The sequence below is a fragment of the Sinocyclocheilus anshuiensis genome, unplaced genomic scaffold (assembly GCF_001515605.1).
Source record: "Sinocyclocheilus anshuiensis isolate Anshui unplaced genomic scaffold, SAMN03320099.WGS_v1.1 scaffold154, whole genome shotgun sequence".
NCBI lineage: Eukaryota > Metazoa > Chordata > Actinopteri > Cypriniformes > Cyprinidae > Sinocyclocheilus > Sinocyclocheilus anshuiensis.
Genome location: NW_015546101.1, coordinates 614,227 through 628,573, shown reverse-complemented (window position 1 = coordinate 628,573; position 14,347 = coordinate 614,227). Strand labels below are relative to the sequence as shown.

The following is a 14,347-nucleotide window of genomic DNA, read 5'->3' as shown; positions in this document are numbered from 1 at the left end:
TGACCCTTCCAAATAAGGTAAAAACAGACCATTTAATTCTAGGGACAAATCCTAGGATTGTAAATGGACATGTAAAACCGTTTTTTTTTTTCCAAAGGATTTTTTGCCCTTACCTAAGCCACATACCTTCCATGTAGATATCAGAGAACAATTTAAAATATTGTATCAATGCATTCTATGACACCTTTAAGTACTTTTGCACCATTTTTCACACAAGTGCTGCATTAATTGAAAAATAGTATTAAATGTGTGTTTTATTATTTTATTTATTTATTTATTTATTACATTTCACATAGAAATTGTCCATAATTTAGATGCAAATATTGTTTGTAACATGAAACAAAATCCCCCTCAAAATACCAAATATTGAAGAAAAAAATATTCAAATGAAATTAAGTACAGACCAGTCTCCGGTCTGTTTTGCCTCTGCTCTTGGTAATATGGGGGTAGTGAATGAACATATAGTAAGAGATGTTAATGCAGATAATCAAAGTTAAAACTAGATCCGTCTTCTAAGTGTCTCTTGTTCTGTGTGGGCAAACACTGACACATATGAAGAAAACATTATGAATACAAAATGAAACATTCTAAAACCTAGACAGGATCTGATAAGAGTGTGAAGTGTAATGAATGCATTAACATAGTCTCACATATTGGTGATAAGACATTGCCATATCCTTTGATTGTGATAAATTAGTTGAATGAATGAATATATATTCTAGCTTGAGGTTCTGCAAATGCCTATGTGGGAGCCTAATTATAGCACCCATGTACTTATGCATAATTGCCTGCTCATGTCATGATGAGGTACATTTTAGTAATTTTATTGTTTGTTTTTGTTGTTTTTATTAGTTTTGTTGATTTTAAATATATAGTCTATATAGTTATTACATTTTATTTCACTAATAGTTTTAGTGTTAGTTTTTTTTAGAATATCAAGATAAACTAAATGAAAATGGGAAATGTTGCCTTGTCAACTAGCTAAAATAAAATAGTTTAAGTATTTTATTTCAGTTAAAATGTATTTTATTTCAATTAATAAAAATGTTTTTTAATGTTTTTAATTTTAGTTAACTATAATAACCCTGTTGTAAAAAAAATACCAAACTGTCTTAATCAGTATCAGTATTTATCTTTCAATACATAAATATGAAGATATATTTACTTACTAAGCACTTTTAACAATTCTTTCAAACTTTTAAAACTATTTAAAAGTTTAACTGCTTTCAGAAAAATGTATGAACATTTAGTGAGATGAATGCTTTAATAAAGCAAGAACACCTGGATTATGAAAATGAAAGTGAATAATATATTATTATTAGAACATTTTTATTATTATTATTATTATCAATAATAATACAGAATAATCTATTTTCTGGCCTGGCATGTTTTATTCCTGATTAAAATGCAAAAATGTATAAGTGTAAACAAATGTCTGAATAAAGAAATGGCATATTTAAATATTTGGTGTTATTTGATTAACACCAAAGTGAATAAATAATCTGTTTGAAAACATATAAATACTGTTTGACTTCCTTTGACCTCCGTGACAAACAGATCTAAGTTGCGCTTTTGCGGCACTGTTTTGCGCAAAGGGGTAACAATGGTAACGGTGTATTTCTGCTGTTCCTAAAGCGCCACCTCCTGTCAGAGAGTGAACTTGCATTTTAATTCAGCCCGTCTGCTGCTTTTGTTTAGATCAATGAGAAAATCTGACTGACCTTTTACACAGCAAAACCGCAGTGTTGTCAAATTTAACTGGTCGATGGAAAATAAGATAATGTGCGTTCTCAAAAATCGAAACCATTTGGATAATAAGATGCAGAATTAGAAGAATTATTTAGAAGAATTAGAAGAATAAGAATTATTCGCGTATTTTGAAGTGCCCAAGACAACAATAGGCCTACCATTCATGTTCATTACTGTTACATTGGCACAGCGTGTCTTCAAAGCGGGCGCAGCATGATGCAGCAACATTTCAACAATATATTTTCAAAATCCATTACTTACCCTTGCTCACTTTCTTTTCTCTTTTCCCACTTCTCTGCAGTCTGCACCAGTTTTATAGTACTGCATCTTCATTTTCAAACATTAACACACGCGACTGAAACTTTATCAAAGTTATTTTTACTGAGCATTACTATGCAACCGCTTATATCGATTATTAGGTCCGAGATTGAGAGTATGAATGGGCAAAGTAACTCATTAATTAAAATTCAAATGCAGAGAAGGATAGATGTCTTCTGTGGTTCTGTTTTAATGCGTAAACAACGAGCTTTTAAAAGATCCAAGCAAAGTACACCTTCAACCATTAAATATTAAAATGTCAGGTTGATATATTCGAGGAAAACCCATATGCTAGTCTATTATGCTGTCATTGTTTTCATGATGATAATCATGATGACTCACAGGATGTCATTTTTGCACTAAATAGGGAATTGTATTTGAAGCATCCAAAGCTTCTGAAATGTCACAATAGCGCTGGCATTTTAACAACTTTTATCTCTTTTCCACAAAAAGTTGGAGGCAGCCAGTGTGTCTATGTCGTCAATGTGGTAACTGTCACTGGTAGGCTATAATCTGGCACTGCAGACCATGTGTGAACTGTGTGTTGCTCTGACATTCAGATAGCAATCTCGCAGCCTTCACGCTGTGCATCTCAACAAGAGAAAAGGCTAAACATTCTTGAATGAAATCACGACTGGCTAATTATATGATAATGCTTGTTGAAAGATTACAGGTTAGATCAAAGGTTCTGTGGTCATGTTTAATAATTCAAGTTTCCGCGATGAACATTATGTAGGACTGGTTTAGTTAATTGTAACCTACTGTATATTCTCAATTAGCGATATAAAATACAAATAACAACACTAGCAACAGAAAAGGCAACTGTATACAGCACTACTTTCATTTTGTAGGCTATACAAACGCAACTGGCGTGATCTTATGTCTCAGTTATCGATTATAGAGAATCAGTAGTCCTTATCATTACCGTAATATTACTGAAGTGTTCGTGCTAGGCCTTCTGTTTTACATGGTAAAGTTTTTTCTTACATACAGTCAAAATTATAATTCAACTTACATTGTGATAGCATTAATATTTCATATAGCCCTGTAATAAGCTACTGTAGGCTATAGTCAGGAGGTCATTATCGTAAAATAAACCCATTGAGGGTGAGTATTCAATGTTTATTTTGTGATAAAGACCTGCTGGCTGTACATTATCACTTTCATAATCGATACACAATCAATACAACCAACACACACTTCTCAAATCAGCCTCTGTTGTTGTATTTCTACCATCTGCTGTCAATACATTTAACAACAGTAGGCTACATTTAACAACAGTATGCTGGCATTATCCCTTCCTGCCTTAAGCATTCAGTGATTCGGCCATTTCTGAAGAAGCCAAATCTCGATCCGTCTGATTTCAGTAATTTTCGACCTAGCTCCACATTGCCTTTTTTGTCGAAAGTGTTGGAAAAGATTGTCTCTCTCCAATTGTCTGCATTCTTATCAGACCATAATATTCATGACCGTTTTCAATCAGGATTTAGGGCTTGTCATAGCACCGAAACAGCTCTTCTTAAAGTGTGAAATGACCTCTTGGTCACTTTGGATTCTGGTAACTCTGCTATTCTAATTCTGCTCGACTTAACTGCCGCCTTCGATACAATCCACCATAGAATGTTGTTAGATCGTTTACAGCAGGAGGTTGGGATTAGTGGTATTGTTTTACAATGGTTTTCTTCTTATCTCTCTAATAGGTCTGTATCTGTTACAATGGGTAATCATTCCTCTCCTTCAGTTCCTCAATCGTGTTGGTTCCCACTAGGGTCCATATTAAGTCCAATTCTGTTTTCTTTATATATGTTACCTTTGCGGAGTATTTTTAGGAAACATGAGATTGCATACCACTGTTACGCAGACGATACTCAATTGTATGTCCCATTACACCCAGTTGATAAGTCCTGTGCTACAATTGTCAAGTGTCTCGAGGAGGTGAAATCCTAGATGGCTAAGAATTTTCTCCATTTAAATGAGAGCAAAACAGATGTAAAACTTTTTTGTAAAACAAGTTAATACTGTGGTGAAAACTAGTTTCTACTACTTAAGGTTAATATCTAAGATTAAACCAATGCTCTCATCTATAGACATCTGGAGACAGTCATCCATGCTTTTATATCATCTAGATTGGATTATTGCAATGTTATGTATTTAGGAATTTCTCAGTCATTGGCAAATCGATTACAGCTTGTTCAAAATGCTGCTGCCTGACTATTGATTTGTAGGAGAAAGAGGGATAGAATAACTCCAATTTTAGCATCCTTGCATTGGTTACCTGTTAGTAGATATCGGATCGATTTTAAGGCCTTAGTAATCATTTTCACAATTTTAAATGATCTCGCACATTTGTATTTGTCAGATCTTGTTACTTTACATAAACCTGTTAAGAACTTGACATCTGCTGACAAACGATTGCTCCAGGTAGTAGAAATATGCTATATAAGAAAGTAAACTAAACTAAACTAAACTACATCCACACAGAGGAAAACTAATTTTTCCTGACAGTGAAATGCATATTTAATCTCATGAATTTAACATGCCAAATGTTCACTTGTGTGAGGGAGTTATTTAAAATGTAAAGAAATAAAATGAGGGTCATCACATTAGATTTTTTTTATCATATAAATGATTTGTGATTTGTTCAAAACATGGGGGTTGAGTAGCTATAATGTGCTTAACCTGCTATTAATAACTGACCGGCAATATCCCATCAACTGACATTCAGAGAATGACACGATCAGCGAACGACGCAGTCAAAGTTGTCCTTCTGTCTGGCTGAATGTGAGTCACAATGCCCCAGAGCAGGTGTATGTTGTCAAAGGGTTTAATGATGTGGCAAGTGATGCAAACAGTGCAATAGAGTTATGCATTCTCCATGGTGTGAGGTGGAAACTCCTACTAAGACTCATCTGGGTATGGGTAATAGATCCAGCTGCTTATTCTGTAGTCAGATGTACATAATACAAAGACTGATATGCTTCATCAAGTCTTCATATTGGAAAAAAAGAAACAAAGTTCTGCTTGCATGAGGCCATCCTCAGTTATAAAGACAACTGATTCAGTCCTTAGGAGCAGGCAGCATGTCGTCATATTTCTTTGAAGTCTGCCTGATTCAGAAAGAGGGTATAAAAAAACTGTTTCAGGAATCAGGAAGGATAATAACTGGAGCAAAGTGTGTTCTTTTTTTTTTTTTTCAAAAGTTGATCGTCTTTTGTGATAATGCGAGTGGCAATATGACTACTAGTTAAACAATATACACTGACAATTGCGTGAACCCTCGTGTTCCTTAGCTGTTATCTATTAGCGTAACATATGGAGTGTCAAATATTATTTTGATAAGCTAAGCGGGCCTCTCAGATGTACCCATGCTGTCATGGGAACCAGTCAAGCAATTAAAGTGATAAATATTTGTCAAACGTCTTTAGAGCAAACCTACACTATGCAGTGTTCTTGTTAGATCAGTTGATGTTGTTGTGAAACTGAAACTGACGACGGTATCTTTGTAAAGACAATAATGTACCAATAACTTTCAATCACCAGTAAACAATGACAGATGTTAAAAAATTGGCCTGGACCTGTTGTTCCCGAGACTACTCACACTACTCACTAAGACTAATTACCTACTCATAATTCACTGAGTCAGTCTCACCTAATTGTTTGTGCTTGACAATCATAATAATTTCCTTCATAGTATAACATCTCTACAGGAAATTAGAACAGCATTTCATGATAACAAAGAGAATATTTTGAGTATGGCAATATTTACTCAGCATTGTTAGGGTGAGCACAGACTGATAAAGATGGAAATATTGTGATTAATTATTGTTTGAATTTTCCTTATTCAAAATTTCAAACAAGCAAAATAATATGGCTCAAAATAACTCCATAACGGTAGAATGATAACTTTTCTAAATCATATTTTGAAACAGGCAGTGGTATTAATTTGTGGGATAATACAACAGGAACGGCTGTTGTCTTCATTATTACATAAAAAAGCCCTTTACAACAGTCTTCTTGCTTCATTGAGTGTAAGTAGCAACAATTGTGAACATGTTTAAATATCTCAAAATTTTTCTGAATAAAAAAGAGAAATGGATGTGTGTCTCCATTTTTGGGCACTGTTAAAAACATTCACATTTGAGATGAGACTTAAAAACATTTGAACACATATTAAATGGAAGAGGTATGTTCTGTTTTCACAGGTGGTATAGGATTTACATGGTATAAACAGATACTGATTTAAAGCGACTTTTCTTTCCCTCACATTTCACATTTTGGTACTTTCATGGACAACCGGTTAAAACACTCTCTATTAACCTGTAATATGTGAAACACTAAAAAAACAGGGTGAGCTTTTTTGCAACCATGATGAGCAGTAAAAGGATTCATCACACAAAACAATAAATATAAATCAACACTGATTACTTCTGAAATAACAGCAATGCATTTTTTTTGCATTTGTACAAAATAATTTAATTAATTTCTATTTTTGTCCCCCTCTCTAACACAATTCAAATCCAAATTTTGAACCTACATTTTCACAATAAAAAAAGTGAGAAAATGTCAGCACAATTAAGAATCTATTAATAAAAGTGTGAAGTACATCTCTTGCTTCACTAGGGAATGTCATTAACTATATACATCATGCTCAGAGAGTAATCCAGTGCAGAAGCTGATTTGCATTTATTTCACATTATCTATGGCTGAATGGGTTGAAAGACCCACCTAGTGACAATTAAATCATAAAGCATAAGACACACTTTTTAAAGTCAATGGTAGCACAAGACAAGTTTCTAAATGGTGAACATATAAAAAAAAAATGATTTCCCCATAGAAACAACAATTTATCATGCAGATAAGTATAATTATAGTCCATTATTTCATTTAATGTAAATATGAGGGATTTTTTTAAATGAATGTATGGGTTTTTAAAATCTGTGTACTGTGATGGCAAAGTAATGTAATATTTTATAGCAGCTGGTGAACACTAATAAATAGTCCCATCGCTTTTCCTATGTATGGTCACGGGGATGCTGGAGCCTATCCCAGCATCTCAGGCCATAGACCAATTCACCATGATGCATGCCTTTGGATTTGGGGGAAACCGAAACAGCCGGAGGCAAACCACTCTGACACAGGGAAAACGTGCAGGTTACACAGAAAATTCTCCTGGATCATCCAGGACTTGTCCCGGGGAGGTGTGAGGTGACAGTGCTACCCGCTGAGCCACCATGCCACCCATAAATGGCTATTATTCCATTGTACTGAACTAAAAAAAAATTGCTTCTCTCTTAAAAGGTTGAGTTATCAATTACATTTAAATGATGCAGTTTTCTGAGGTGACAAGTGTATTGTGTGATACGTCTTTCTACTTTGTAGGTCAGAACCTTTCATGTTATTAGTCTCACATTTTTCTCAATGACTTTTTTTTTGCCATTTAGCTGTTTAAAAACATTTCTCTAATAATGATTTGTTCTGCCTCTGTTGCTTCAATTTATCACGTCAAAACACAAGATAGCCTACATATTCTCTCCCTGGCATCTTATTAAGAAAAGATCAAGCACCAATCCAAAGTGATAATTAGATTGTGTTTATCACATTCAGCGTCACAAAACATGAATCATTCTACATTTTGCTTTCACACTTTAAAAGGTGTTTAAATGTTAAAATGACGGGTGAGAGTCAAGACAGTTTGAGGTTTACACTCTCTCTGCACTCTACTAACTACATGCAGCTTAGTTCTTATGTGGGTTTTCATAAAGAAAGTTGTGAAGCAGGGGAAGGTTAGCACCTTTAAACTCTCAGCATTAATCAGCCATCATCTGATTCCACACATCTGAGTTTTATGGCATGCCATGTCCCTTGTGAGTCACTGGCCCATTTGTTTCAGACTGCAGAGTCGAGTCGAATGCTTGTTCACTGGAGTCACACAATTAGGGTCTCAGGATGTCAGGCCATAGGGAAAAGAGGTGTCACTAGTGGTAATGGATTGCATTTTCACCTTCGGCCTTTCGTAAGTTTACTCCGGGTCTTCACCCTACCCTTCCTGCCCCACCTGGAAACTATGAAGGAAACACCCCCCACAGGGAGACCCATTGATTTCCATGACAGGGAAAAAAAACAAGATGAGGACAAGCTGATACAAATCTTTCTTTTCTCAAAGCTGATTTCCTTACTTGTATAATGTTTAAGCAAGAATTGTTCTGAGAGTAAGGCATGCCATTGACTCTAAATGAGTATGCATCTAAAAACGAATGCAAAGTATCAAAAATAAAGAATGCAAAGCATAATATGATTTATAGCATTGGGGTGTTTAGAAGGCTTTAGAGTCAATTTCATAATGTCATAACTGCAAGTACTGGCAATTTACTATATTGTGTGATTTGACTCATAAAACAGGACCTTTGAACCTGACCTTTTTGTATTTACCAAACATATCAATGCAGAGTAAACAATGATTTTTTTGAAGTTGTGTTTAATAATAAAAAAAGGTAATTAGTGAATGTTTTACAGGGAAATACAATTTCAGTCTTTGGTTACACTTTATTTTAAGGTGTCCCTGTTACAGTGTAATTACACACGTAAGTAATGATTAACATTAATTACCAACATGTACTTAATGGGGCCAGTGTTTGGTTTAGGGTTAGTTGCATGTAATGTAACATGTGACAAGACAGTGTAAAATAAGTCTTTCTAAAATCTTTCTTAAATTCTTGCTGTTTCATTGTAATTAATTGTGAAATTTACTATTTCTGAGTGAAAATTGTTTCTACACCATTTTTTTCAGTGTGGATCATAAAAGAACAGATCATCTGTATTGATTACAAACAGCAATTAAATAATTTGTATTGTTAGTATCACAGGAACTCAATCAAAAATAGCATGTACAACATGACCATTTAATTAATTAATTAATTAATTATTCATGTATTACAATATGATTTCTATGTGGCATTGTTTTGGACATTAAACAGACTGAGAATGAAGAGTTATTAGGAAATTATAATAAAAATAATAAAAACCTACAAGGCTGGATAAATGGTCTTTTAATTTACTTACTAATGACACTGTTTAAATCATGTGAACTCCTTTAGGAAGCCAAATGTCATAGCATTTCCTCCGCTGCAGCAGCGTGTGATGTGAGTGTTGTCCATGGTGCTGAACTGAGCGCTGCAGCTCAGGGAAATTTGACTCGGCACGTGTTGGCAAGTGATAATTACTTTTCCATAGGTTCCCTCATATTCCCAACACGCGCCTTATTTGCAGTGATCGACAACGTCACACATGACTGTTACTGTTCGCTGGACCATTACTACACGACACCCCATCCAGCCCTCCCATCCGCGCGATATAAAACCAACATCTGACGCCTCCAGTCGTAATAGATGTACGCGCGCTGAGAGAGAGAGAGATAGAGCGAGCCACCAACAGCATTTAGAAATGTCCAGTTTAAGTGTAACCAGTTTTTGTCACTGTGGATTCCTCACATACCTTGTGCTGTTCTCTTTTTACGTTTCGATAGCGTCCTCGGTGAGCCTTGACTTGACTGAACTAAGAAACAAAGTTGCAAAGATCAAAGTTAACCCGAGAGGAAATTTATGGGCAACAGGTGAGATGCACACACGACTTATTATTGTGCTACATATAACGTGACTTTTACCTAGAACAGAAATGTGATTTGGCACTTAAGGTCATTTTATGGGGAAGAAAAGTGTTGTGGACAGCGAACACTTGCTGACCGAGGATGACTCCACGATGAAAGCCATCGAGGCTGCACTGAATCCCCAGCAGGTCGAGCCCGCTGACCTCTACCAGGAGATGCTGAGGATCGCGCTTCAAGCACACCTCGACTCTCAGGAGATCCGCCCTAAAGTTCCGGTAAGAACCGAGTCTGGATTTTCTGTTCATTGTGAAGTATAGTTTCTACTCTGGTCTGAAATGAAAATGAGAGAGAATATTCTTCTGTTGTAAATAGTTTTCATAAAAATTTTTATTTAAATTAATGTGTTTGTTTGGCTTAAAATATAATTAGCACAATTCTGCATTATCAACTGTATAGGCTATAACCTAACATAGGCTACTTAATCAGTATAATGTTATCAATAACATAATCAATGATTGAATATAATCGACAATTGATTTATGAACTGTTTTTGGTCGTTCTAGGGGACTGCAATATTAATGAAGATATTAGACAGCTACATCCAAGACAATAAAAAAGGATGACTGCTATCGGCTGAGATCTTCAAAGTGTTTAATTCACATGAAATTTGTAATTGCTTTTTCATCAACTGTAATTTGTTTCTTAACTAAAACTTTTAACCACCTCCATGTCACAAGAAATGCAACAAGTTATACTTGTATATTTATTTTTAGATGTCCAGAAATGTTTTTTTTTTTCAATAATTTGTACTAAATAAAGGATTAATTAGTGAAGTCAGTTGCTCCTGCATGAAACTACAATGTTAAAAGTGTCCATTTTTGTTATCTAAATTTCTATACTCAGTGGAAGTATTTTTTTTAATGTATTTAGCCTATATATTTATTTATTTGTTAACCCCAAGCAGGTGAGTGAATCGTTAGGATTTAGAGAATTGTTACGCTTGGTGATTTCAGTGGGATTTAATTGTAGAATTAGGTATTCGGATGGTAACCACATTTTTTTTAATGAAAACTGCAAACTTTAAACACTATAATATATTGTATTTATCAGAAAACATCAGAAATAAATTCAAGACATGGATTGGAAAAGCAAAACAACATAAACTAAAAAGTGGACCAAAGCACAACAATATAATCTCAGAAAAAAATGCTGCTTTGAGAAAGTTTACATTTTTACAAACAGAACAGCAAACAAATGCAAATCTAAGACTTCAGCAACACACTCATCTGGATGGAAGATAATTTTCCCTTCAAACAAATCTCAACCATTTCTAACTGTTATAATGACAACCCATCAAAATGCAAAATTTCCAAGAACTAAAATAAATGACAAAATAAATGTTACGTTATAAATGTTCTGAAACACTGAAAGACTATACTGTATATATAATATGAATAACACAAGGTAAAAACTGATACATTGTTCATTAGCATATTACTATTGTCTTAACTTAAGAACTGAATATAATTCTTGTACAAACATAGTGTGCAAAAAGTACTATCTGAATATCAATTACCAAATACCTACTGGTGCTCTAAATATGTATAATACTTGTACCTTTGCCAAATTTAAGTCTGTGTTTGTCAACGTGAAAATCAGTTGACCATAATTTCCTCTTACATAAATTAATTACATAAGTTTGTTATCTTGTAGACAATGCAAATGATAACCGTCTTTGACCTGGCCTTGTTCTCCATTTAGTCAGCACAACACATCACAACATATTTATCTTTCCTTTTTAATATATGATCAGGTAACCAAAGAAATATGTATGAATGCCATATTAACAATTCTATTGAACTAGTTCTCTTTGACCTTTGAACTGAGGAGAGGCTATAATTGTAAATGTTGTGTAAGAAGGCTGGATTAATTATTTTATTCATTATAAGAAGATGACTAGAAGTGACTCAAAAATATCAGCCATTTTATAGTACATCACTTTTATCAACCTATACTGTCACTACGTTTTGCATAAGAGGGGAGAAATTGTTGAGATGGATGTGCACAGTCTACCCAAATATTTTCCTTAGATTTGCTGTTCATGATTTCATGCATTTCTAATAGCTTTAAAGGTGGATCAAATTTGACCAAAGGAACGCAGGCTGGTGCAGTTTCTTCATGCCAGCAGGAGAGTTAAGGATGTCTGTAATACGCATTGGGCTGTCGCTGAGAGAACAAACAGCAGTTCACTTCGCGATATTGAGGTCAGTGGGACACGTGACTGGCGCTGTCCAGTTGGATGCTCTGTTGACTCGCGGATCCTGACAATCCCACGAAATGCATCTGCTATTAACGTGAATTTCTCTCCTTGGATTAAAATATATAGCCTGGCCTCGGCGTGATAATGGGACAATGTGGTGTTATTTCTTCGAAGACGGTTTTAGTCTTCCTGAATCTGTTTTTTTGGGTAAGTTGCCTACAGTATAATAGCTTGAATGAATGCAGTGGTTAACGGGCACTATGGCATAGCTCTGCAGGGAGACACGCTACTGCGAATGAGCTGATGTTTACATGCATACTCGACAGGCTTTTAATAGACAGAAATCCGTTATGATTTTGATTGAAAGCATCACTGAATGAATCCAAGCGCAGTATTGCACATTGGTTTTTGTCTATTTTGTCCCCATGTGTCAGGACAGAGCACTAGCTGCTATATTTGGTTGAAGTAACGAATGTCAAATCACATAATACACAAATTATATAATGAAAACGCAGCTTTTAGCGTTGCATTAACTTAGCATACATGTAAAATAACCCATATATAATCAATTCTATCCATAAAATAAGAATTACAATATCGTCTGTAATCGCAAAGAAAATCAAAACTACACCTTTCAATATCGTTGTACAGAGATTTTTGTAGAGCAGGGATAATTGAAACACTTGGTTTTTGTTCTGAAATTTTGTTCTGTTTTATTGTTTCATTTATTCTGAAAATTCTAAAGCTATTCTTTGCTCAAACAACGTTAAGATATTAGCAGTCATCACTCATGCCAATTAAATTTATATCTATATTGAGTTTAATAATGAAACTGGAAGCATATGATTCTTGCAGCCAAAATACCTAAATAATTGTAACGTGGCTTGTGATGAATATTAAAATGTTAATGTTTGGCAATACACAACCTAAAACACTATATATTTTAATATTATAATACACAGGCTTTAACTGTACCAATTTTAATAAAACTCTAAAAATACACTTGGAAAGAATGTCAATGAAATACATTTTAAAATCTAACTTATTCCACATTTTAATTTTGTGAGAAATAAAACTGCTTATAAATTATGTCTGATTTGATATATTGAATAAAATTACAATCATAAAACAAACAAACAAAAAAAAAACGAAAAATTTTTCTGTTGCACACTTCCCAGGCTGCCGCAGGTATACTGTGCTACATTGGGGCCTACGTTTTCATCACATATGATGATTATGATCATTTTTTTGAGGATATCTACACTTTCATCCCTGCCATGGTGATAATTGCTGTGGGCACGCTTCTTTTTGTCATTGGTTTCATTGGATGCTGTGCCACCATTCGAGAAAGCCGCTGTGGCCTGGTCACGGTAGTCTGATATCCCTAATTTTCACATACTGTAGCTCTGATGATTTTTCTTGCAGAATCTTTCCTGATTGTTTCTGTCTGATTTTTTTGCAGTTCTCGGCAGTGCTGCTACTGGTATTTGCCACAGAGGTAGTTGTAGTGGTGCTAGGCTATATTTACAGAGCCAAGGTGGGAAATAATTAAATGATACGTACAAGTGCATATAAGTAGTTTGAAAGTGTCATTGTTAAAACATTGAAACGTATTTTATTTTTCTCTGAAAGGTCGAGGCTGTGGTGAACCACTCTATTCAGAAAGTATATAATGAATATAAAGGCACCAACACAGACGCTCCCAGCAGGGCCATTGACTATGTCCAGAGACAGGTAAGACCATTAGTTCCTTGGTCTCTTTTTTTCCCACCATTTTTCCATTTCTCTCTAACCTTCTTTTCTTACAATCTTTCACTTTTAGCTCCACTGTTGTGGCATTCATAACTACTCTGATTGGATGAACACTCACTGGTTTAATGAGTCCAAAAATAACAGTGTTCCAGTGAGCTGCTGCAAGCCCATCATCAGTAATTGCACTGGGACGTTAATGCGACCAGGAGACCTCTACCCAGAGGTAACACCCTCACACACTTTCTACAGACCTTCGGTCCAAAACTATTAAACGATAACTAATTTAGTCTAACTGAACTTCTTGTTACAGGGCTGTGAAGTTCTTGTAGTAAAGAAACTCAAGGACATTATGCTGTACGTCTTACTGGCTGCATTAACATTCACTGCCGTACAGGTAAAAAGCTTTACGGTGGAGGTCAACCACAGTCATACACTCAAATGAAGTGGTCATTTGTCACTTAAGCAGTGGTCTATATGATTTTAACAGTAAATACAGGAAGTGTAAAATAATGGAAACACCACATAAAATGTTTTACTTTGAAATAAGCTAATCATAGTACAGGTGCATCTCAATAAATTAGAATGTCGTGGAAAAGTTCATTTATTTCAGTAATTCAACTCAAATTGTGAAACTCGTGTATTAAATAAATTCAATGCACACAGAC

At 34.8% G+C, this 14,347-nt stretch overlaps 2 protein-coding genes across 3 annotated transcripts in view; both read left to right on the top strand.

The window, feature by feature from the left end:
- Positions 1 to 9,467: 9,467 nt before the first annotated feature.
- On the top strand, positions 9,468 to 10,391 carry LOC107700388 (neuromedin-B-like). The gene is made up of 3 exons (XM_016502020.1): positions 9,468 to 9,676; positions 9,758 to 9,945; positions 10,234 to 10,391. The coding sequence occupies exons 1-3, from the start codon at positions 9,508 to 9,510 to the stop codon at positions 10,291 to 10,293; spliced, it is 417 nt and encodes a 138-aa protein (XP_016357506.1). The 5' UTR covers positions 9,468 to 9,507; the 3' UTR covers positions 10,294 to 10,391.
- A 1,589-nt stretch (positions 10,392 to 11,980) lies between these two features.
- Positions 11,981 to 14,347, top strand: part of LOC107700387 (tetraspanin-3-like) — a 14,259-nt gene continuing 11,892 nt past the window's right edge. Inside the window, exons 1-6 of one of the 2 annotated variants that reach the window (XM_016502017.1) lie at positions 11,981 to 12,137; positions 13,109 to 13,300; positions 13,393 to 13,467; positions 13,563 to 13,664; positions 13,753 to 13,905; positions 13,993 to 14,076. In XM_016502017.1, the coding sequence (XP_016357503.1) occupies positions 12,075 to 12,137; positions 13,109 to 13,300; positions 13,393 to 13,467; positions 13,563 to 13,664; positions 13,753 to 13,905; positions 13,993 to 14,076 (669 nt within the window). In that variant the 5' untranslated portion in view covers positions 11,981 to 12,074. The remainder of the gene's footprint in view (positions 12,138 to 13,108; positions 13,301 to 13,392; positions 13,468 to 13,562; positions 13,665 to 13,752; positions 13,906 to 13,992; positions 14,077 to 14,347) is intronic. The other variant, XM_016502018.1, reaches the window with a different exon arrangement.